Genomic DNA, 25,769 nt, shown 5'->3' on the forward strand with positions numbered 1-25,769 from the left:
TACTATGCTATTCTTACATAGAGCAGCATGGTCTGATGACAGCTTTAAGACTAGCTCAAAATGTGGCATATATGAGATATCAAAATATTAGAGTTAGGAGCAAAGAATACCCCTTATATTCTAACCATCAGTTTCAAGAAAAAAATAATTACAAAACTACTATCTAGCTTTATTTTGGCTGCCTAAGTAAGTAACTCCACCTTACCAGCTGACTGAACACAGTGTCCCCTCCGTCATCCAGCAGATCATAATCCACTGCGATGCTGGTAATGCTCCTCTGCCTTTGGGTGTCGCTCTTTACGCTGTTCTCTTTTGCCGAGTGCCATTCAGACAGAGTTGTCTTTTGCTTTTCCACTGTGACAAAGACATTATTATAGAGAAAACACATGTAATGTAGATGTATGGTTATCCAGATCTAGATGTTCTCCTATTTACCTATGAAATTTAGTGTGCATTAGCTCAGGACTGAATCTGGTGCTCAGTTCCTTATACCTTACACAAAGTGTCTCATCCCCACTTTTAAGATGAAGGTTTAGTTTTACACCCAAAGACATTATTTTGGATATAATATCTGCACCTTTAAAGCATGTATTAGCTTTTTGTTTTATTTCCAATCTTTTCATGTTGCTCTGTCTTCTTACTTTCAGGATGACTCCTTAGAAAAATTCAGAAATTCCCTCCCCAAGTGCACACACGTTGTGTGTTTTCTGCACCAAATCTGCTGATGACTTTTCTCTGGCAGATTAGTTGCGTCAAAAACTTGCAGATTTGCTGCGTATTTTGGTGCGTATTTTTGACTCATTAGGGCATGTGTACACACGTTAGTGAAAAAAACGCTGCAAATACGTAGCAAAACACAATGTGTGTGCACTTACCTCACACCTCTCAGCTGTAATGCCTCCTTAGTTTTCCCTTTCTTCCTTCCTCCTACTAAAATGATTTTTCTTAGTCACTGCAGCCTGCTGTGACCCCCCGGACGATGTAGCTGCAGGATCAATCACTACACCAGTCCATGTACTTGGGAACTTGTATCTTCTAGTTGTATTTTTTTTTAACTTTCTACTAATTTTTATATACAAAATGAGTATACCATGCAGCAATTCACTACGTATAATGAGTATCAGTACATACCACACTGCTTCTCTTTCTTGTATTTCAGCATGTCCTTATTTCTGTAGCCCATAGTTCTTAAAATATCCTCTAAAAACAATTCTTTTACTTCAAAGGGTCGTCCTGGTACTTCAGGTGACAGAAACATAACAATATTAATCAGGTGAAAACCATAAGCACTTTCTTTTAGAAATAAAATTAGTAAGCATTTGCCTTAAGGACAGATTCGACTCCACACCACCCCACGTCCATGGCCGAGTACACGAGCCTATGCATTGGGGGAAAAAAAAATAATTGACTGTTCCTTATCTTATAGCTGTTGTGGGGAAAGCATGGTCCCATTAATGAGAATAAGGCCTATGCATGATACCTGCAGAGCATCGGATGGCAACTCTGCCACCATCCTGCCCAGTCTGCAGTTGCGTCTCTCACCATTCGATGTCAGACCCGACAGGAGAGTATAAATATCCCAAATCTCCGCCATGGTCAAATAATTAGGCACGACTCTAAGAAGCATACTACCAGCACTCTACAACCCCTGGCAAAAATTATGGAATCACTGGGCTCGGAGGATGTTCATTCAGTTGTTTAATGTTGTTGAAAAAAAGCAGATCACAGACATGGCACAAAACTAAAGTCATTTCAAATGGCAACTTTAGGGCTTTAAGAAACACTAAAAGAAATCAAGATTAAAAATGTGGTACTCAGTAAGGGTAATTTTTTTCAGACCAAGCAGAGGGAAAAAATTCTGAAATCACTCAATTCTGAGAAAAAAATTATGGAATCACCCCGTAAATTTTCATTTCCAAAACTAACACCTGCATCAAATTAGATCTGCTCGTTAGTCTGCATCTAAAAAGGAGTGATCACACCTTGGAGAGCTGTTGCACCAAGTGGACTGAGGATTATCAAACTCTTAAAAGAAGGTAAATCATCACGCAATGTTGCAAAAGATGTTTATTGTTCATAGTCAGCTGTGTCTAAAATCTGGACCAAATACAAACAACATGAGAAGGTTGTTAAAGGCAAACATACTGGTAGACCAAGGAAGACATCAAAGCGTCAAGACCGGAAACTTAAAGCAATATGTCTCCAAAACAGGAAATGCACAACAAAACAAATGAGGAACAAATGGGAGGAAACTTAAGTCTGTAAGAAATCGCCTAAAGGAAATGGGATTTACATACAGAAAAGCTAAATATAAGCCATCATTAACACCTAAACAGAAAAAAACAAGGTTACAATGGGCTAAGAAAAAGCAATTGTGGACTGTGGATGACTGGATGAAAGTCATATTCAGTTATGAATCGCGAATCTGCATTGGGCAAGGTGATGATGCTGCTACTTTTGTTTGGTGCCGTTCCAATGAGATTTATAAAGATGACTGCATGAAGAGAACATGCAGATTTCCACAGTCATTGATGATATGGGGCTGCATGTTAGGTAAAGGCACTGGGGAGATGGCTGTCATTACATATTCAATAAATGCCCAAGTTTACGTTGATATTTTGGACAGTTTTCTTATCCCATCAATTGAAAGGATGTTTGGGGATGATGACATTTTTCAAGATGATAATGCATCCTGCCATAGAGCAAAAACTGTGAAAACATTCCTTGAAAGAAGACACATAAGGTCCAATTGAAAATCTTTGGTGGAAGTTGAAGAAAATGGTCCATGACAAGGCTCCAACCTGCAAGGCTAATCTGGCAACAGCAATCAGAGAAAGCTGGAGCAAGATTGATGAAGAGTACTGTTTGTCACTCACTAAGTCCATGCCTCAGAGACTGCAAGCTGTTATTAAAGCCAGAGGTGGTGCAACAAAATACTAGTGATGTATTGGAGTGTTCTTTTGTGTGTTTGTTTTTCATGATCCCATAATTTTTTCCTCAGAATTGAGTGATTCCATAATTTTTTCCCTCTGCTTGGCTTGAAACAAATTACCCTTACGGAGTACCACATTTTTAATCTTGATTTCTTTTAGTGTTTCTTAAAGCCCTAAAGTTGCCATTTGAAATGACTTTAGTTTTGTGCCATGTCTGTGATCTGCTTTTTTTCAACAACATTAAACAACTGAATGAACATCCTCCGAGCCCAGTGATTCCATAATTTTTGCCAGGGGTTGTATATACTTTTCATTCTATCAGCTAAAAAGTGTCTAGATTTGGATTTTACAATCCAAATATAAGGTACATGTGCAGACATATTATACAGTTGATTCTGAATACATGAAAGATACAACCAAGTATTTGACGGAGCTGCTGTCCATCTTCACATTCCCCCTTTTCTTTACTGCATGGGATATCACAAGTGTAAAAGAGCTCCAGAAATCCCCAACAAAGAGGTCAGTCCCCAGCTTCAACCCAGCAGCACTGTCCACAGCATTCCATATGTACCCAACAAGCTTATAACATTAGAAGCCAAATTTTTGGTGCATGATGAAGGCTTTACTTCTGCCATCTACAATACTTGGGGTACAATGACAGCTGTACAGTCATGGCCAAAAGTATTGAGAATGAGACAAATAGTAATTTTTCCAAAGTTTACTGCTTCATTTTTTGTAATGGCAATTTGCATATACTCCTGAATGTCAAAGAGTGATCAGCTTAACAGCAATTACTGTACTTGCAAAGTCAATATTTGCCCAGAAAATGAACTTTAACCCCCAAAACACATTTCAACATCATAGCAGTCCTGCCTTAAAAGGAGCAGCTAACATCGTTTTAGTGATTGATCCATTAATACAGGTGTGGGTGTTGATGAGGACAGGGCTGGCGATCAATCAGTCATGATTAAGTAAGAATGACATCACTGGACACTTTAAAAGGAGGCTGGTTCTTGGTATCATTGTTTCTCTTCAGTTAACCATGGTTATCTCTAAAGAAACACGTGCAGCCATCATTGCACTGCACAAAAATGGCCTAACAGGGAAGAGTATCGCAGCTACAAAGATTGCACCTCAGTCAACAATCTATCGCATCATCAAGAACTTCAAGGAGAGAGCTTCCATTGTTGTCAAAAAGGCTCCAGGGCGCCCAAGAAAGACCAGCAAGCGCCAGGACCGTATCTTAAAACTGTTTCAGCTGCGGGATCGGACTACCAACAGTGCCGAGCTTGCTCAGGAATGGCAGCAGGCTGGTGTGAGTGCTTCTGCACGCACTGTGAAGCGGAGACTCTTTGAGCAAGGGCTGGTTTCAAGGAGGGCAGCAAAGAAGCCACTTCTCTCCAGAAAAAACATCAGGGACCGACTGATATTCTGCAAAAGGTACAGGGAGTGGACTGCTGAGGACTAGGGCAAAGTCATTTTCTCTGATGAATCCCCTTTTCGATTGTTTGGGACATCTGGAAAACAGCTTATTCGGAGAAGAAGAGGTGAGCGCTACCACCAGTCTTGTCTCATGCCAACTGTAAAGCATCCTGAAACCATTCATGTGTGGGATTGCTTCTCAGCCAAGGGAATCGGCTCACTCACAGTCTTGCCTAACAACACAGCCATGAATAAAGAATGGTACCAGAATGTCCTCCAAGAGCAACTTCTCCCAACCGTCCAAGAGCAGTTTGGCGCCCAACAATGCCTTTTCCAGCATGATGGAGCACCTTGCCATAAAGCAAATGTGATAACTAAATGTCTCATGGAACAAAACAGAGATTTTGGGTCCATAGCCTGGAAACTCCCCAGATCTTAATCCCATTGAGAACTTGTGGTCAATCATCAAGAGACGGGTGGACAAACAAAAACCAACAAATTCTGGCAAAATGCAAGCATTGATTATGCAAGAATGGACTGCTATCAGTCAGGATTTGGTCCAAAAGTTAATTGAGAGCATGCCAGGGAGAATTACGGAGGTCTTGAAGAAGAAGGGGCAACACTGCAAATATTGACTTGCAGCATTAACTCATTCTAACTGTCAATATAACCTATTGGTACTCATAATATGATTGCAATTATATTTCTGTATGTGATATAAACATCAGACAAACACTAATAAAAACCAGAGGCCAGCAGATCATGTGAAAATATAATTTTGGTGTCATTCTCAAAACTTTTGGCCATGACTGTATTTACTAAGACTTTACAATGTGACCATTTGCAAGAATGAAGTCTTCCCATAAGTAAAATTTCCACTTATAAAACAAGGACTCCTGTATCCCATAAAAATGAAAGTGTACAGGCTATTTTGTTAAGAAAAGAAATTGGAAATCAAACGAGATCAAAAATGTTTTAATGCAATGTGATGGCGCAGGTGATGCCTTAGACCAGAGGTCCCCAACCGCCGGTCCGCGGACCAGGACCGGGCCGTTGGGGTTTTTCAGCCGGTCCGCGGGGAGAGGGGGCCCCTCCAGCCTCCAGCAGGGCCGCCATCAGGGCATGACTGCCCTGACTCCAGTATGGGGCCCGGCCGGTAGGAGCCCCCTCGGAGCCCCCCTCTTGTGCGTCTCTCTCCTCATGGGGCCCCCGGCCGCATGCTAAGCGCCGGGTCCGGGACATCTCAGCGCTGCGCTGCTGCGGCAGCACCTTCATGATTCCCCTGACTTCCGGTCATGTGACGGCGCAGTCACATGGCCGGAAGTCAGGAGAACCTGGTGTCAGCTAATTTGGACGAGCGCCAGGATTCTGCAGGGATCGCATGGGGGTAAGTATAACAAGTTTTATTTTTTTTTAAATACAATTAACTAGGAGTGGGGGGAATGGGAGATGCACATGGGGGGAGGGGAGAGATGAGAGATGCACATGGGGGAGGGGAGAGATGAGAGATCCACATGGGGGGGAGGGGAGAGATGAGAGATCCACATGGGGGGGAGGGGAGAGATGAGAGATGCACATGGGGGAGGGGAGAGATGAGAGATCCACATGGGGGGAGGGGAGAGATGAGAGATGCACATGGGGGGAGGGGAGAGATGAGAGATGCACATGGGGGGAGGGGAGAGATGAGAGATGCACATGGGAGGGAGGGGAGAGATGAGAGATGCACGGGGGGGTGAGAGATGCACGGGGGGGTGAGAGATGCACGGGGGGGATGAGAGATGCACGGGGGTGAGCTGCACATGGGGGGGTGAGAGATGCACATGGGGGGGTTATGTTTACATAACTTTGTTGCCTTATGAAGGGCGGGGGGGGCCCCCAAAAATTTCTTGCACAGGGGCCCACTACAGTCTGTGTCCGCCCCTGGGATGAAGTAAATGCAGCTGAACAGCAGCTGTCAGGACAGCTGCCCTGTCCTGCTGCAGGGCGTGATGGGGCCTCAGTGATGCGGCTCCTGGCACAGCACATTATGTGGGGCTCCTGGCATAGCTCCTGGCGGGGACCTGGTCTACACTATATGATAAGTATGCACTAAACTCCAAATCCCTCCATTACCCCGCCCCCATATGACCAAAGCCCCGCCCACCCCACCCCCTCCTTGCTGGGCCATGGAAAAATGATCTTGCTTCAAGCCGGTCCCTGGTGCAAAAAAGGTTGGGGACCACTGCCTTAGACAGTCATAGCAGAGTACATAAAACTTATCTAAGTTTCAAGAAATTGCCAAGCAGAGAAAAATAAAATGCTAACATAAAATGCAGGAAGACCGTACTTAGCATAAAGGATAGAGATCTCAGAAATGAATTCATATAGCTAAAAATCAAAGACCAGATTATCAGGATTATTTGGACATTAGTAATTTGAATTACAAGGTTCTATTTGGAAAGCTACTTACTGTACAAGACAGGACACCCTCCAAAGTATCTAAAGAACAAGTTTATGTCCAATGCGGCACTGGAGAGAATAAGTTTCAAAGTTGGATGTTTCTGAATTAAATCTCGGAGTTTAGTTAGCAGGAAGTCGCTGAACCGATCACGTTCATGAACTTCATCCTATTACATGAAATGAAATTGAAAACAGCTCAGCAGCCCAATCAAAATAAAGACATGATGTGGAAATTGCAATAAAGTTCTCACATTGTGTCAGCTCTCTGAATTAGACTGGTGAAAAAGTAGTACCATCTCTGCATTTTCTATGGTGAGTCCGTCTGATTCTGAGGCTATGTGCCCACGTTGCGGACCTGAAGCATATTTTTTACGCTTCTCCCTGGCGGGAAAATCGCATGCGGATATTACATGCGGTTTTCCCGCCAGGTAGAAGCGTTTGTGAGGCGTCTTTGCATGCATTTCCGCATGCGGGTTATCAAGCACTTCTCCAAGCATCACTTGGAAAAGTGCTTGACAACTTGTTCAGAATGGTAAAAAATAAAAAAATAAACTTTATACTCACCTTCTGATGCATTCTCTGCCCCGTCCGGAGGCTTGAGCGGCTCACGCTGTTGTGTGCAGGACCTGCGGTGACGTCATTGAGTCATGTGGTGGTTCACATGACTCAATGACGTGGCAGGTCCTTCAGACAACAGCGCGACGGAGGGAAAACATCAGAAGATAAGTATAAACTTTATTTTATTCTTTTTTTTACAGGTTCTTTGGTACCCAGGTCTGGATGAGAGTCTCCTCTCATCCAGACTTGGGTACCATCCGCACATTGATTCCGCTGCGCTTCCGCAAAATTAATGAACATGCTGCGGATTTTTGACCGCAGCATATACGCTGCGGAAAAATCCGCAGCATGGGCATTGACATTGCGGAATGCCATTGGGGACCATGGGGTGCGGATATACATGCGTTTTTCAAGCGTTTACGCTGCGGAAATTCCGCAGCATATACGCTTGAAAAAAGCTACGTGGGCACACAGCCTGACAGTCTGCTCCTCACTCCTGCAGCTGCTTACTTTGCAATGATGTTTTAAAACGTCAGTACAAAGTAAAATGCGGACCTCCAGTACAAAGTAAAATGCGGACCTCAGCTTCTTTCTCTGCAATGATGTCTTAGAATGTCACTGTAGAGTAAAATGCGGACCACCAGACAGTTAAAGTCTATGTCCAGTTCAGAAGCAGTTAAAGACGTTCTCCAATTTAATAAATCGCTAGGATAAGTCAGGAGTTTAAGCTGAGTGAGTGTCCCACTTCTGAGACCTCCACTGATAATTAAAAACAAGGGGCCACAACACCAGCAAAGTGACTGTTTTTGTTGCCCAGAGGTGCCTGTCCAATGCTGTACAGGGGAACTGCAGCTCAAATGTATTTTAGTGAATGTGACCAGATATAGTTTCCTGCAAAGTGCTAACTTCTCCCTGTTCTCAGGATTGGTGAGGGCCCTAGAGGTCAGACCACCACCAAAGTGAAGGCATGTCCTAGCAATAAGTCATCATTACTCTAAAACAATAATACCCCTTTGAACATATTTTATGCAAAGTTAAAAGATTACATATTTGTCTTATTTTAAAGGGACTATCCAAGCTATAATTAAAGGGGTTGTCCACTACTAGGACAACCTCTTCTCAATCAGAATGTTTGCTTCCATAAAAATAAATACACTTAAACTCATTTCCCATGTTGGCACCGTTCCACCGGTGTTGGCGCTCGCATACCCAGGGCTCACGTGCGTTCTTTATGACACATGAGCCTTATGTCCAATCGCTCACTTTCTCTTGATTACTAATACACCCAAAGGCGGGGACAGTGACACCCGCGCCGACTGGTCACATGGCTAACGTGCATGTGATCTCAAGGAACGTGACTGCCGACACCAATGGAACAGGGCCGGCACTGAAGGGGAGTAGGAGCGTGTTTATATTATCGGAGGTAAACATTCAGATCCATTCAGATCAAGAAGGGGTTGTTCAAGTAGTGGAGAAAACCATTAATTTATTAAATCACCAGTATTAATGCCATTTCTTTATATGATTTTTGCGATGCAGTCACCTGACCGGTCCCCCACTGACCCCAACATGTTTCTCCAAATGAAATGTCACATATACTACTGCCCTGAAGGTAACATCACAGGGGAAGAGACCAGAAGGCTACAGGAGGTGTCCAGGAGCAGAGCCAGACCCAGAGGTGAGGAAGAGGACATTCAGAGATACAGAAAAAATTAAGAATTTTGGAAAAAGGAGATTTTTGTGTACTCACCGTAAAATCTCTTTCTCTTAGCCTCTAATTGGGGGACACAGGACCATGGGTGTTATGCTGCTGTCCACTAGGAGGCGACACTATGCATAATCTGAAAGAGATTAACCGTGGCTCCTCCTCTGCAGTATACACCCCTGGACGGCGTCAGCCTTCTCCAGTTCTGTGTAAAAGCAATAGGAGGAACGTAAGATGGATAACATAACCATGCCTATATGAAGGCAACTATGTACGAGCTCAAGAAAAAAACAATAGGAGAACTCAACATAACAACGGCCCGGAACGGGCAACAGGGTGGGAGCTGTGTCCCCCAATTAGAGGCTAAGAGAAAGAGATTTTACGGTGAGTACACAAAAATCTCCTTTACTCTGTCGCCTCATTGGGGTACACAGGACCATGGGACATCCCAAAGCAGTCCCTAGGTGGGAAGCAATGGACGAATATTGTGTAGACAGGCTTCTATAATTGGGGCACCGCCGCCTGCAGAATACGTCTACCCAGGCTCGCGTCTGCTGAGGTCTGGGTATGAACCCTGTAGTGTTTGGTAAACGTGTGTAGGTTAGTCCAGGTGGCAGCTTTACACACTTGTTGTGCCGAGGCCTGGTGCCGAATGGCCCAGGAGGCCCCTACCGCACCTGTAGAGTGTGCCGTAATACCTGCTGGAAGAGGAGAATTTTTGAGGCGGCAAGGGTAGCTTTGGAAGCTGGTAGACCCTTGCTGCCGCCTTACAGAAGAAGGAAAAGAGAATCAGACTTCCGGAAGGGCGCAGTCCTAGACACATAGATACGTGATGCCCTGACAAGGTCAAGCGTATGCAGAGCCTTCTCCACTCTATGAACCGGGACCGGACAGAGGGGTGGCAGTGAAATTTCCTCATTGAGGTGGAAGTTGGACACAACCTTCGGAAGGAAGGATGGGACCTTACAGAGAACTACCTTGTCCTGGTAAAAAGCCAGGAAGCGTCGTCTGCAGGAGAGTGCTGTCAGTTCAGACACCCTGCGTAGCGAGGTGATTGCCACAAGAAAAAACACTTTCTGGGATAAAAGGAGAAGTGGGACTTCCCTAAGGGGTTCAAAAGGTGTTGCCTGCAATGCTGTCAGCACCAGGTTGAGATCCCAAGTTTCTAGTGGTCATCTGTAGGGGGGAACCAATCGGGAAACCCCCTGAAGAAATGTCCTTACTTGCGGCTTGTTAGCAATGCGCCTCTGAAAAAGCACTGAGAGAGCCGACACCTGGCTCTTAAGGGAGGCCAAGGACAATCTGGCCTCCAGACCCGATTGGAGAAACCCAAGTACCCTGGGGAGGGAATAAGGGAATGGGGTCTGGCCACGAGATTCGCACCAGGTAAAGGCATTCCAGGTACGGTAATAAATTTTAGCAGAGGTTGGCTTCCGTGCCCTTATCATGGTTCCAATGACGTCAGGTGAGAACCCTGACTGGGTTAAAACCCAAGTCTCAATAGCCACGCCGTCAAACGGAGGGCCCCTGGGTTCTGGTGGTAGAACGGGCCTTGTGACAGAAGATCCAGGCGGTCGGGGAGATGCCAGGGGACGTTTGCTGTGACCTGTACGATGTCGGCGTACCATGTACGCCTGGGCCAGTCCAGTGCGATTAGGATGGTTGGAACCCCCTCTTGCTTGATCTTCCTCACCACTCTGGATATCAGGGGGAGAGGTGGAAAAATGTACAGGAGCTGGAACTGGGTCCAGTCCTGAACCAGGGCGTCCACTCCTAGCGCCCGCGGGTCGTGTGTTCTGGCCATGAAGTTGGAGACCTTGGCATTGAAGTAGGATGCCATTAGGTCCACGTCCGGAGTCACCCAGCGATGGCAGATCTGGCAAAAAACTTCGGGATGGAGAGACCACTCTCCCGAGTCCATTCCTTGCCGGCTGAGGAAGTCTGCTTCCCAGTTGTCCACACCCGGAATGTGGACCGCAGAGAGAACCGAACCTGTGTCTGCCGCCCAGTGGAGAATGTGTGTCACTTCTCGCATCGCTTGGGCACTGCCGGTCCCCCCTTGGTGATTCATATATGCCACAGCGGTGGCATTGTCCGACTGTACTCTGATGTGAGAGGCTGCCAGTAAGTGATGGAAGGCTCTCAACGCCAGGAGGATGGCACGAATTTCCAAAATGTCGATGGGCATGGTCGCTTCTGCTGGGGACCACTTGCCCTGTGCTCTGTGGTGTAGGTGTACCGCACCCCAACCCATCAGGCTCGCGTCGGTAGTCAGATCCTTCCATTGACCCGTGAGAAAGGATTTCCCCTTTGTTAGTGAGGTTGGCTTGAGCCACCAGTGCAGGGACCTCCTGGTTGACGACGTCAGGTGGAACTCCCTGTCGAGAAAAAAAGGGTTTCTGTCCCATGACTTGAGGATGGCTAGTTGGAGAGGCCTGAGGTGAAGCTGGGCAAATGGGACAACTTCTATTGCCACCACCATCCTGCCAAGGACTCTCATGGCAAACCGGAGAGTTCGAGGGGGTTTGCTGAGGAGGGTGCGAACTCCTAAATGGAGAGTCAGTGCCTTGTCCTTGGGAAGGAGCACCAGACCCCTGAAGGTGTTGAATAATATTCCCAGGAAGGTCAGAGACTGACTCGGGGTTGGTGATTACTTTTGTAGGTTGACTAACCAGCCCAGGCGACTCAGAGTGTTGATTGTGATTGAGACGCTGAGCTCGCAATCCTTGAAGGTGGGAGCCTTGATAAGGAGATCGTCCAGGTATGGAACGACTATTATGCCTCTGGAGTGCAGGACGTCCATGGTGGCTGCCATGACTTTGGTAAAACACTCTGGGAGCCGCGGCGAGTCCGAACGGGAGAGCCACGAACTGGTAGTGGTCCTGGTCGATTGCGAACCTGAGAAATCTCTGATGGGCGGGTGCAATTGGTATATGCAGGTATGCGTCTTGTATGTCTATGGAGGCGAGAAATTCTCCCTTCTCCATGGACGCAGTGATGGACCGAAGGGACTCCATGCGGAAGTGACGTACCCGTACATATTTGTTGAGCTGTTTTAGGTCCAGTGTGGGCCGTACGCCGCCTCCTTTCTTGGGGACTTTGAATAAATTTGAGTAGAACCCTCGGAAGCGCTCGGCCGCGGGGACCGGTACTATGACTCCTGCTTGAAGAAGCGAGGAGACCACTTGGTGGAAGGCACAAGCCTTGGCTGGCGGTTTTGGGGGAACAGAAAGAAATAGTCTGTTTGGTGGGTTGGAAGTGAACTCTATCTTGTATCCCGAAGACACTAGTTCCCTGACCCACCTGTCTTCTGTAATAGGCAGCCAGACTTGATGAAAGAGCTAAAGACGGCCGTCTACAGGTGGGGTTGTCTTCCGGAGTCCGTAAGTCATGATGAGGAGTAAATCTGAGATTTTCCTCCTTTGAACTTTGACAGGCCTGCTCTTGACTGCCAGGTCTTGTCCGACTTTTGCGTCGACTGCGAGTTGTCCCTGCTTGGGGCGCGGTTGCTATTTTGTGCTGGTCGCGAGACGCACCAGCCCGAAGAGTTCCGAAAGGATCGGAATCGAGTTTGGTTACGCTTCTTGTAAGTGCGTTTGGGCTTCAGTTGGTGGAGAGAGGTACTCTTACCCCCGGTGGCGGTGGATATCATCGTGTCCAACTGTTCACCAAGAAGTCGACCACTGAGGTACGGGAGGGACTTCTTTGAGGCTGCATCTGCTTTCCATTCCCGCAGCCAGAGGATACGCCGAATCGTGATGGCGTTTGATGCTATCCCCGCGGCACCCCTAGCAGAATCCAGAGCTGCATGAAGCATGTAATCTGCTACAACTGCTATTTGGGCCACTTGGTCCGACAGCTCAGGAGTAGATACTTGTAGGCCAGCTTGTAAATTTTGGGCCTTAGCCAGGATGGACTTGGCAGCCCAAACTGAAGCAAACACGGGAGCCAGGGAGGCCCCTGCGGCCTCGAAAATTGAACGAGTCATGCGTTCTACCTGCCGGTCTGCTGTGTCCCTGAGGGTTGAGCTATCTGGCAGTGAAAGGAGTGACTGTGCTGCTAGCCTAGAGACTGGGGGATCCACTTCAGGTGGATCTGTCCATTGTTTGGTGACCTCCTGTGAGAAGGTGTACCGAGCCTCCAGATATTTGGTAAACTTCTTCTCAGGTTGTGGGAACTGCTTTTTAAGGATCGCCTTAAACTCTGGGTGATCAAAGAAGACGTTAGGCGGCTTCAGAACTCCTTCAAAGGAAATCTTGTGTCCTGGTGCCTCCGGGGGCGGATCAGAAATGTCCAGCACCCGATGGATGGATGATATTACATCATCAACTAGCGCTGTATTGCAAGGGGGGATTGGGATTAGGGACCCTTCAGTTTCCTTGTCTGAGTCGGAATCACAGATGTCTTCCGAATCCTGTGTATCGCTAAGGCGTCTCCTGCTGGGTGAACCGGGGCGGAGGCCTTCTCTGGTCAGGGATGGCTGTGGAGATCGGCATTGTCTGTCCCTGGCAGGGGACAGTCTAGATGACCTGGTACTACGGTATCTCTCCCTAGAGGGGGATGACCGTGTGGTATGGGATGATGCAGATGAACGTAACCTGTAGGTCCGCTTGTGTCCTGACCTAGACGTGGATGTGCCAGTGCCGTCATGTCCCTGAGTGGAGCTCTCCCTTTGCTGGGTAGCGTTCATAGCCGAGGCATGACTCTGCAGAGCCTGAAGCAATGTGGATGTGAGGTTATCTATAAACTGTGTCATAGATTGCGACATCTGAGTGACCCATTCCGGCGTGGCATTAGACACCGAAGCATTGGCAGGGTCTTCTTGGGGCTCTGGCACAGCAGTCTGGATGCAGTCCTGCCAGTGCAGGTATGTGCTGCCACTGGGGACAGTATTACTGCAGGCTGTACAGAGTGCATAATAGCAGTCCTGCCTGGTTCTCTTGGACCTTGAGCCCAACATAGTGCACAGGGGTGGCTATGCAGAGGGCCCTGGCTATGCAGAGGGCCCTGGCTATGCAGAGGAGCTTATAGGATTCACAGCAGAGGGAAAAAACTCCAGCTGTGATCTTACCCCACCAGTGTGCCTCTAGGTCTGGCGCAGAACATCCACAGTCCTGTGCCTCCCCGGAGACTGGCAGGCCTGGTCTTTATCTGCCGACCGGTAGCTGCAGGGTTAATTCTTTTTCCTGCAGCAGATAATGGCCACCGGAGTAATGCTTAAGGAAGAAGGGGGGCGGAGAGCTGAAAAGGGCGACAGTTGCTGTGAAATCGCGCCCTTTCAGTCTGCTTCCGCCCCTTCTATGACACTGTAGTGTGTCATATTTGTCATCCGGGGGGTGGGCCGGGGGTGGGCGGAGAGGGGGTGGCGGCTTTGGCTAGGCCGGAGCCGCGGTCTAAATTAGATGCCTGATGCCCAAAGGGGCTCCAGTCCGGGAGGGGGCCGGATCTAAACTGACCTCCCCGGATTTAAAGGCAGGATAGCGGTGGGGGTATAAGCGGAAGGGGGGCCCTGTGAAAAGTCCCCCTGAGGCACCATAGAGCTGGTGCTGATGCAGAGACAGGGCGCAGGAAGGCCTGTGCCTGTGTTGTGACATGTCTGCCTGCACTCCCCCCCCCCCGGCCCCGACAGGAGCCCGCAGCAGGGCTGGGGTCCCTGGATTCAGCTACAGTGTGCTGGCTACTGGGAGCGACAGAGTGCTGCCTGTACAGGCCCTACCTGGGGCATTTCAACCTAATGCCCCCAGAGGGGGATTAGGGAGGGTGCTGCTGTCACCATCAGGGGGCTTTATCCTCGCCTCGACCTCAACCCAGAAACCAAAAGGAATTGGGGAAGGAGGGGGGGTCACGACTTCGAACCAGCACCCGAGGGGCTGGGGAAGGAGCGACATGGTGAATAGCCATCTCGACTTCAACTGTGCACCCCGTAATAGGGTGCAGAGGAAGGAGCCATGCCGGGAGTCTCGCAGGAGACCCACTTTTCTTCATCTGTAACCCCGTCGAAAAAAAAACGGAGTAAAAGTTTTAGGTGTGCCTACTATGCGACACTAAGCAAAAACTGGAGAAGGCTGACGCCGTCCAGGGGTGTATACTGCAGAGGAGGAGCCACGGTTAATCTTTTTCAGATTATGCATAGTGTCGCCTCCTAGTGGACAGCAGCATAACACCCATGGTCCTGTGTTCCCCAATGAGGTGGCAGAGTAATTTTTCTTTTGTGTAATTAATTAAGCAATCAATTTTTCCACAAGGCAGCAAAAATATACATCTTCATGAAAAATTACAGAAAAGAAGGCACCTGTATATACATATAATCATCTATGATTAATATATCTATCAAATAAAGTATTAAATAAAACTCTGAATCACATGCATAAATCATACCAGCAACTGTAATGCTTACATAACATGGGAACATAACTGTGTCCTGCTTATACTGTTGTGCACTAAGGAACAACCAAAAAATCACTGCACCTGGATTTACAGGGCAAAACGAGAGCAATAAACAAGACTGATAAAAACTGTCATGTGACACTAGCCACATTTTAATTATTAGATCGATGGTGATGGATTTGATTGTGGCAGGAACATCAATCATCACTTCATGAGACAAAACAAATATAAAGGCTTCATTTACAATACACTGCATGATCCCAACCGCGTCAGTTCACCACTTACAAGCTCCTAGTTTGTAAGCCACAGCAGATCTGACGTCCATCTGCTTTACAGGTAATTATCGCTGTAAATATGGATTGGATTTTTATTTACAATGCTTATTTCTTTTACCTAATGAGAAAACTCCAGAGCTGCCGCTTTATAGAGTGCTTTTATCATTTAGGAAACAGGAGCAATATAACATTACTATGGTTTTGTGTGTTAACCACTTCTAGAACGGGCACATTTTAGTTTTTTCGTAAGTGTGGTTTTTAAAGAGCGGTAAATTATTTTCTCGCTCGGATATTTAAATCATCTTTACATTTTTTTTTTTTTTTTAAACTTATAGCGGACAGTATTGGTGGTAAAATATGGAAAATACGTGTCTGTTTTTCCAATTTTTATTTCTGACCACAAAAGACTACTAAAATACATTCATAAGGTTTCCCCTGTCTGTAACAATTATTTTTATATATCAGAAACTACTGGGCAGGGCTAATAACAGTGATCTGGAGTTGCAGCATTTTTTTTATTTTTTACTTGCATTTTACTTAATCATTTTTTATTTATGTATTTTTCATTTAGTTCACATACTGTGCCCCACATATGGTCAAAAAGGCCTTTAGGGTATGTGCACACGATGCAGAAATGCTCAGGATTTTTTCCTGAGCGTTTCTGCATCTCTCAGGCAGGAAAAAACGCATGCGGATTGTACATGCGGTTTCCTGCCAGGGACATGCGGAAATGAAGCGGTCTTCACTTTCATTTCCGCATGCGGGTTGACAAGCGCTTCCCAAGCGATTTTAGCATCACTTGGAAAGTGCTTGTCAACTTTACACTATATAAATCCATGCAACCGGCATGGATTTATATAGTGTGTGAATGTCAAAAAATAAAAAATAAATCTATACTTTACCCTCTGATGGCCCCCGGTGTCCTGCTTCATCGGTCCCGGCTGCCGGCAGTGAAGACTTTAGGACCTTCCGACGTCAGCGTCACGTGACCCGGTCACATGACTCTGACGTCAGCGAAGGTCCTTCATTCAACCGCGAAGTGCCCGGGAAGCCAGAAGGACGCAGCGCGGGCCGTCAGAAGGTGAGAATATATATATTTTTTATTTTATTCTTTTTTTTTTAATGGTACCTGGGTCTGGATGAGAGTCCTCTCATCCACACCCGGGTACCATCCGCACATTAGACCGCATGAAAAGCGCATCAACATATACAGTGATGCGGATTCCATGCGGTCTAATGCAAGTCAATGGCGGCAAAAGAGCAGCGTTTCCGCAAAATTAATTGACATGCTGCGGATTTTTGACCGCAGCGTTTACGCTGCGGAAAAATCCGCATCATGGGCACAGCACATGCGGATTTCAATTGGGGAACATTGCTGCCCTTCTACCATGCGTTTTTCATGCGTTTCCGCGGCGTTTCCGCAACTGCGGAAACGCATGAAAAACGCATCGTGTAAACTCAGCCTAAGGAGGCATTTCAATAAATATTTTTTTTCTTATTTACCCTGTAACTGGGGTTAGTACATTAGCCCCAGTTATAGTAGAAATGCAGCCTCCTGGCTGCTTATCAGAGCCGACTGGGTCTCCTAGGACCCAGCAGCTCCTTACACCCAACGAACAAATGACCTGACCACTGGTTCTTGAGGAAGAAATGCAGTTAGTGCTGTGTATACACTGATATGGAAGGTATAGTCGGTAATAAACCATCTGTGCCGCCTTTTCTATGGGAAGTCTGGCTGTCTCTGGCAGGTCGGTCCCCGCTTCTGCAGCTGCATGATCGTGTGCAGTGCACTGCAATGCAGCAACATATGGGAGCGTCACTGCAGAGTCTAACGCAGACCGCCAGAACATTTATCGTCTATAGGCAGTTCGGAAGTACTTAAAGATCTGCAGAAATAAACAAACTCAATAACCAGGATATCAGATGAGCCCTACAAATCTGCAGCATATATACATTGGGTGCAAATTAAGGAAACAGCGAACGCCATAGTTAGGAGAATAAAATATATAATAAACATAGAGGCCGAAATTATGCTGGTAGATAATAATCTGACTCTGCCAGTAACACGCCTTGATGGGCGATAATAGTAAGATGTCAATGTAAGCGAACTATCGTAGGCTTTCATAAGAATGATTGTGCACAGAATTGTTCATTCTTCGCGGTTTCTATTACCATCAGCAGCACTTATTGAGCCAGTATAGATTACATATTATTTAATTTTTGAGACCAGAGACCAAATGAACCTGATTCACCAGGACTTTCTGTAATATGTACATTAATTTAAAGAAGTAAATTAGCTCTCCTCCAGAAGGAAAGAAACCCTCTAGTGCCACCTGTACTTTGCTGTTCTCTAAAGGTGGCACTAGATAGAAAGTCTTCTTTCTGGAGGGAAGACTATTTGCATTGCCTGAAACATTTTCTACACCAGCTGGATCCGAAACAGGAGAACTAGTATTTCCTGAAGGAAGGGAGAGTAAAATAAGATTATTATACTGTAGATGAAGAACACTAGCTATAATGGAAGCATGAAACGAACAGTAGTGGGGATTAATAATCTGCAAGAGAGAGACTATGTTGAAGCGCATTAAAAACATGTCTAAAGTTTGCAGCTACATGCTGTATACTTAATTTTTATAATGGGATTCAATGCCAACGCATGCCACATTATACCTATGCAGTGGAATATATGTTAGGAAAATCCTGTCAATGTGTATGAAAGTGAAAAATGATGTGACAACTGAGCCTTACTGTGAATGCTAAAAAAGCTGGAGGCTGGCGATATATTACATTTACAGCCCTTCACCTCTTCTGAATGAAGACCCCTATCTACATCCTTTTTCTAGCTACTGATGGGTGGAGGGGGTCACATTGCACAGACCCCAACCATCAAAGTATTTCATAACTGGAAGTCACCTTCTATCATTCATCTGCCTCCAATTTATCAGCATTATATTAATATTCACAGTGCAGCTGTAGCTAAGCAGTATATCTTACCACAATGACGTGAGTTACTGTTGAAAGTGTAGTATCTCCAGCCATCAGAGTACGCAAGAGATCTCCATTAGTGCAAAAGGTGAGGAGCGTCTTTGGAGAAACCCTATTTAAGAGAAAGCAAAATATTTGTTTAATTTAAATGTTTTAAACAGAACAATTTATGAAATTATTTTTTATATATTGTAGTAATGTATATCTTGTGGTGTCAATAATTCCAGACGTTCTACAACTCCATGAAGACACCATTTAACCTGTTGCTGAAGGAAATCTTTATTTTTTTTTACCTTGGTCAAATCATTATGTAGCTCCCACTCATATAATCCAAAAATATCTGTAACCCATCACATCCTGGACTCCACAAGACCGCTGAAGGCATCCTGTGATATCTGCCTTTAAGATAATAGCAGAAGATCCTTTTGGTCTTGTAAGTTATGAGGTGTGGCCTTCAGGATTCAGCTTTGTTTTCCAGCATATTTGGCAGCTGCTCACTCAAAATGACATTAAAATAATTTGGAGGCCAAGACAACAACCCAAACTTTTTGTCATAACCTTCAAACTATTCCTGAATAAAGGCTGCAGTGTGGCAAGGTGCCTTATCCTGCTGAAACAGGCAACTTCTACTAGGCAACACCACTGTCATGTGCTTGGCCTGCCATCATGTTTGGGTATATGGAACATGTCAACATAAACATGAGTGCAAGGACCCAAAGGTTTCCAGTGAAATACAAGCAGATCATCACACTGCCTCCACCAGCGTGCCTTCCTCATGTACTCCATCTTTATTGCAGGTAAGCAAAGCACACACCTGGTCATCCACATTATGTAAAAGAAAACGTGATTCATCAAACCAGACACCTTATTCTATAACATCATGGTCCAAATTTGACGCTAATTTTCTTCTCTGAACCAGTACAAGCTGGGAATACCCCACATTTAGGAAATGCCAGTCCTCTAGTCATTGTGATTTGGCCTTTGTTAAAGCCGCTAAAATCTTTATCATTCCCCACTTTTACTGTTTCCAGGACATCAACTTCAAGAACTGACAGTTCACGTGCAGCGTTTTACAGTGGGTACGGAAAGTATTCAGACCCCTTTAAATTTTTCACTCTTTGTTTCATTGCAGCCATTTGGTAAATTCTAAAAAGTTCATTTTGTTTTTTTCATTAAAGTACACTCTGCACCCCATCTTGACTGAAAAAAAAACAGAAATGTAGAAATTTTTGCAAATTTATTAAAAAAGAAAAACTAAAATATCACATGGTCCTAAGTATTCAGACCCTTTGCTCAGTATTGAGAAGAAGCCCCCTTTTGAGCTAGTACAGCCATGAGTCTTCTTGGGAATGATGCAACAAGTTTTTCACACCTGGATTTGGGGATCCTCTGCCATTCTTCCTTGCAGATCCTCTCCAGTTCCGTCAGGTTGGATGGTGAACGTTTGTATACAGGCATTTTCAGGTCTCTCCAGAGATGCTCAATTGGGTTTAGGTCAAGGGTCTAGCTGGGCCAGTCAAGAATGGTCACAGCGTTGTTCTGAAGCCACTCCTTTGTTATTTTAACGGTGTGCCTAGGGTCATTGTCTTGTTGGAAGGTGAACCTTCAGCCAAGTTTGAGGTCCAGAGCACTCTGGAAGAGGTTTTCATCCAGGATATCTCTGTACTGTACTTGGCCGCATTCATGTTTCCTTCAATTGCAACCAGTCGTCCTGTCACTGCAGCTGAAAAACACCCCCATAGCATGATGCCGCCACCACCATGTTTCACTGTTGGGATTGTATTGGGCAGGTGATCAGCAGTGCCTCGTTTTCTCCACATATACTGCTTAGAATTATCACCAAAAAGTTCTATCTTCGTCTCATCAGACCAGAGAATCTTATTTCTCATAGTCTGGGAGTCCTTCATGTGTTTTTGAGCAAACTCTATGCGGGTTTTCCTATCTCTTGCACTAAGGAGACGCTTCCGTTGTGCCACTCAACCATAAAGGCCCGACTGGTGGAGGGCTGCAGTGATAGTTGACTTTGTGGAACTTTCTCCCATCTCCCTACTGCATCTCTGGAGCTCAGCCACAGTGATCTTAAGGTTCTTCTTCACCTCTCTCACCAAGGCTCTTCTCCCACGATTGCTCAGTTTGGCTGGAAGGCCAGGTCTAGGAAGACTTCTGGTGGTCCCAAACTTCTTCCATTTAAGGATTATGGAGGCCACTGTGCTCTTCGGAACCTTCAGTAATGCAGAAATTCTTTTGTAACCTTGGCCAGATCTGTGCCTTGCCACAATTCTGTCTCTGAGCTCCTTGGGCAGTTCCTTTGAGCTCATGATTCTCATTTGGTCTGACATGCACTGTGAGCTGTGAGGTCTTATATTGACAGGTGTGTGTCTTTCCAAATCAAGTCCTATCAGTTTAATTAAACACAGCTAGACTCCAATGAACGAGTAGAACCATCTCAAGGAGGATCACAAGGAAATGGACAGCATGTGCGTTAAATATGAGTGTCTGAGCAAAGGGGCTGAATACTTATGACCATGTGATATTTCAGTTTTTCTTTCTTAATAAATTTGCAAAAATTTCTACATTTCTGTTTTTTTCAGACAAAATAGGGTGCAGAGTATACTTTAATGATAAAAAAAATGAACTTTTTAGCATTTACCAAATGGCAGCAATGAAAAAGAGAAAAATTTAAAGGGGTCTGAATGCTTTCCGTAGCCACTGTATATGCCTTCCCTTGACACATACCCTTCTAACATAATGAATGCTATTCATTTCAGCTATTCATTCGTAGTTTACGAGGAGATCACACTTTCAGGTTTTTCAAAGTAGTTTTAAATTCCAAAACCAAGAGCGGATTAAAAAATAAAGTGGTCTTGGTCTTTCCTTCATACCGAGCTGTTGTGTCCAACAAAAAAGGCTGACTTCACAAGGGCAAACAGATGTTGCAGATTTTGACTACCAATTACATTTTTATACTTGGTCAGGTTCTGTTTGAATTTCATTTTTATAGGCTTCAAAAACTCTAGCCTTGCAGTGGATTGCAATGAAATCAGGTTTGGCCGAGTTATAATTTAGGACTAGTCTTAGAAAATTTGTGAAGTAATGAACATACCGGCTCTCTAAACGAATCTGGTAACCAATAGTTTGACCAATTTTCTCTCCCCTTTCAGCAGCAACCCTTTCAGCAACAGCAATTGTAGCCAGGCGCCTCGGCTGGGTGCAGAAGATTCGACAAGCAGTTCCATTTCTGTAGCAATCATCAAGAAGGAACTGGGAAATCTTACAGACAAAACATTTAGAGGAAGAAGTCACACCAAGACAAAAAAGTGGTCACTGTGCTAAATAATAAACATAATAACAAATACTAAACAAAATCAACCTGTGTGTCGCCCCCAACCACACCTCTGTTTCCCTCCGGCCCCGTTTGGCTGTGTACTGCCAGCGGAGTGGAAGTCTCAGTGACTCACTGTCGATTGCGCAATACAAGGCTGCAGCGCAGTACGCAGCCAAACGGGGCCGGAGGGAAACAGAGCGCGCTCCATGGGAGAGGTGCTTTGCGCATGCGTGGGAAGGGAGGCAGAGCAGGGCAGGTCACAGAGCCCTGTGACATGCAGGGGAGGGGGGAATATGGTAATTTAGCACAGAGGCAGCGATTTAGGGGAATAGTAAGCAGATAGGAGGGGTTTGCTTGGTGTCCCCCGGATGCCAAGCCTCTGGAAAACAGATTTTATAAAACCAGATATCTGCAATCAGACCTCTACTATGGGCCATACAGGTAAGTATAGATTCACTCTTCTACCACCTGTATGCCCATAGTAGAGGTCTGATATCGCCTGGGGAAGGGGGGGGGTGACACATTCCCTTTAACCATTAGAAGACAGGCATGCTGAATGCAGTTGGTTGCACACTGATTCCCAGGACGTTGAACAGCGGCCATGACCATAATCTCTGGGGCTAGATGAGAGACTGAAGAACTGTCTCTTACCTGACAGCATCTGTGGCTACTTTTAATTAGCCAGCCTGTGCAATATCACATATGAGTCACTGGACCGGGTCCTGCAAATCAATTAGCACCAACTCTAATGCTTAAGGTTGAACATGTTGACTTTCCACATGCACTATCCATTTACTCACAAGGGCGATAAGTCCCAGCTGAGAACGCATGCATGCTTGTCAGTTCATACATGCTAAGCAGATTTATGGCAGATAGAAAAGAATAGCTTTGCCTACACTGATTGAAGAAATCCTATTCGGCCAAAGTTATTGAAGCTATCCTTTAAGTTGCAGTGTCCAGAAATGCTAAAAATAAATTACGTAACTGCTAACAAGAAAACCCACAAGATATATCAATACATGGATGCTAATAATTTTAGAATATTTTTCTATGCATGTACCCTAAGGTTATTTAGATTTTTCAATGAAAAATGTATGTCCTACCTGGGTGGTTTTTCCTGATCCTGATTCTCCAACAATCAGAACAACTTTATTTCCCTTAATAATCTGAACAACTTCCTCTTGCTTTTCAAATACTGGTAAAGACTGACGGAAAGAGTCAAAGTCAGATTCCCCTCTTCTCACAGGGACTTGGGGGATGCCATTGTTTAGTCGTCCACTGGTTTTGTTCATTTCACGGCTCGCTACAAACAATAATTAAAAATTCATAAATCTGGCAAACTCCACCAGATATGGCCCCAAACTAAATCCATAACCCAAGAAGATTCCTTTCAAAATCATATGTTCAGGGCTTACCTCTATTAAGCACAGCTTCACAGAGCTCACATAACTACCGCATTTTTGGGACTACAAGACACACTTTTTTCTTCCAAAATTTTGGAAGAAAGTGGGGGGGGGGGTGCATCTTATAGCCCGGATGTAAGGTCTGGCTGTGGATGGTGTGGGGGGAGCGGCAGCGGCGGAACAGCGGGTCACAGGAGACAGGAGCTGCCTGCTGCAGCTAACACTGTGCCCGCTGTTAAAGAGAATGAATATTCACTGCTCCCCACACTCATGGGAGTGGAGAGCAGTAAATATTCATTCTCTTAATAGCAGACACTTGTGATCACCGAGCCGCTGCAGGAGCCGCGGCTGAGGCTAACACTGTGCGCGCTAATAAGGAGAAATAATATTCACTGCCCCCAACGCCCTTAGTCCCGGCATGGAGAGCAGTGAATATTCCAGCAGCTGACCTCAGCGTGTGAGGGTGCATGGCAGCGACGTTATGCGCTGCTCACAAGGTGAGATCACCAGCTGGTAGAAGAGCAGGATGCAGCGCTGGAGCAGAGGGGAGGCGAGTAGAATCCTTAATTTTTATGTGTGTGTGTGTGTGTGTGTGTGCAGCGTGATGGAGATGGGGGTGCCATGCATACCAGGATGGGGGTGCCATGCATACCAGGATGGGGATGGGGGCCACACATAATAGGAAGGGGGGGCCATATATATCAGGATGTGGGCATATATATACCAGGATGGGGGATATTAGTACAGAATTGGGGGACATTACCCCTATAACTGTGTAAGCAGCAGACCCCCTTCCCCATAACAGTGTATCATGACCACATTTTTTGCTTCAATTTTCTATTTTCCTCCTCTAAAACCTAGGTGCGTCTTATGGTCTAATAGTCTGAAAAATACGGTATATCACATAACTCTTAGATCTTGAAATTACCAATTTCATGTATATGTATATGATAGTATATCTCTTCAACACAAACATGCTTTTAAAACACAAAGAGTGAAATGTGCGGCAAAACCACAGCATTTTCAGAACAAAAAAATGAAACACTCACCAGTTTCCAATGAAAACACATTTCCCCGCTCTGTCTTCGGAAGCAGGTCGGTCCTTTCCTTAATAGTCACAGGAAAAAGCTGGAAGAGATTTCTCATGGTGTGTCTTGTGGTCTTTATCAGGCAGCAGGACATATGAGCTCTGAGACCTTCAGAACCATCCTTTTTCCATACGGTTAGAAATCTATTAAATCCTTTGCTGAAAACAAAAGCAAAAAAGTAGATTGAGATCAAAATTTTAATCATTCAGATTTTACTATAAGAAATCGCTATGAAAATAACAATTTTCAGATCTAAATTTACTTTCTTTTAACAAAAGCTTAAAAAGGAACGAGTCGCTAGGAAAGGCTGCCATTATATTAGGACAGACTTCTAGCTTTTAAGTGGCACCAGACATTCTAAACCTCAGTGCCATAGCTCTGGTGCTCCCCACAGTCATTGTCTTAACTGTTTAGCTGTAGCAAAGACATGCCATTGGCACCACTGCAGCTAATCACTGCCCTTAGAAGTGCATGGCATGTGATGGCTGAAGCCAGTGACTGGCTGCAGGAGTCATGTGTGCAGAAAGGCAAGTCAAGTTAATAAAGACTACAAGGACCTCAGTAAAATTTAGCTAAATCCTTTAATAGCAGTAAAAAAAAATTGACTTTCCTCTAAGAAAGAATTCTGCCCACTGACGGTATATGTTACAAGAGTTACCCCATGGCAATATGCGGATACATGGATGGAAACAATTTTCAGTTTTTTGCTAAAAGTAATGGAACAGAAAAATAAAGAAATATACAGAATGTAGAAGTGAACCAGTGATTTCTGAGTCATTTTGTTCTGTGTTATAATTGAGGCAAGACATTTTCTGCCAAATAGTCACATTCGCTACTGAAACAACAGTTTCACTAAATTAAGTGTGACAAAGTATTTATATTCGGAGGCTAAATGAACCTTTTCATTACAAATAAAAAATTAATATGTAAGGTTCAAGCAGTAACTTACCCATTGCTCTTAGATATTAGTCCAAGTGATTGGGGAAGACGATGGATAAAAGCTCTCTCAGTGCCAGTCAGGGAAGAAGGGAACTCCATCTCTGAATCATGTGAAAAGTACAATAATTCAGACTCTTTTAGTACGTTTAACCAACATTCAGGCCAAGTAATGTCATATTAAAACAGTTGCTATTGAAAGCTTTCTCACAATCATAAATGAGGTACAGTACAGACCAAAAGTTTGGACACACCTCATTTAACCCCTTTACCCCTGAGGGTGGTTTGCACGTTAATGACCAGGCCAATTTTT

General features: G+C 45.2%; 1 protein-coding gene across 1 annotated transcript in view; it reads right to left on the reverse strand.

Moving 5' to 3' along the window:
* The window catches only part of LOC141261614 (3'-5' RNA helicase YTHDC2-like), a 121,138-nt gene extending 95,582 nt beyond the window's left edge, over window positions 1-25,556 (reverse strand). The window contains exons 1-8 of the mRNA XM_073676228.1: window positions 25,470-25,556; window positions 24,482-24,678; window positions 23,133-23,332; window positions 21,808-21,974; window positions 18,714-18,816; window positions 6,805-6,961; window positions 1,132-1,239; window positions 206-354 (exon numbers count right to left, since the gene is read on the reverse strand). Of these exons, the coding sequence (XP_073532329.1) occupies window positions 206-354; window positions 1,132-1,239; window positions 6,805-6,961; window positions 18,714-18,816; window positions 21,808-21,974; window positions 23,133-23,332; window positions 24,482-24,614 (1,017 nt within the window). The 5' untranslated portion in view covers window positions 24,615-24,678; window positions 25,470-25,556. The remainder of the gene's footprint in view (window positions 1-205; window positions 355-1,131; window positions 1,240-6,804; window positions 6,962-18,713; window positions 18,817-21,807; window positions 21,975-23,132; window positions 23,333-24,481; window positions 24,679-25,469) is intronic.
* Between the last annotated feature and the right edge of the window lie 213 nt (window positions 25,557-25,769).

The sequence above is a fragment of the Phyllobates terribilis genome, unplaced genomic scaffold (assembly GCF_046119375.1).
Source record: "Phyllobates terribilis strain yellow unplaced genomic scaffold, ASM4611937v1 Scaffold_1__5_contigs__length_1240528914, whole genome shotgun sequence".
NCBI classification, from domain to species: Eukaryota; Metazoa; Chordata; class Amphibia; order Anura; family Dendrobatidae; genus Phyllobates; species Phyllobates terribilis.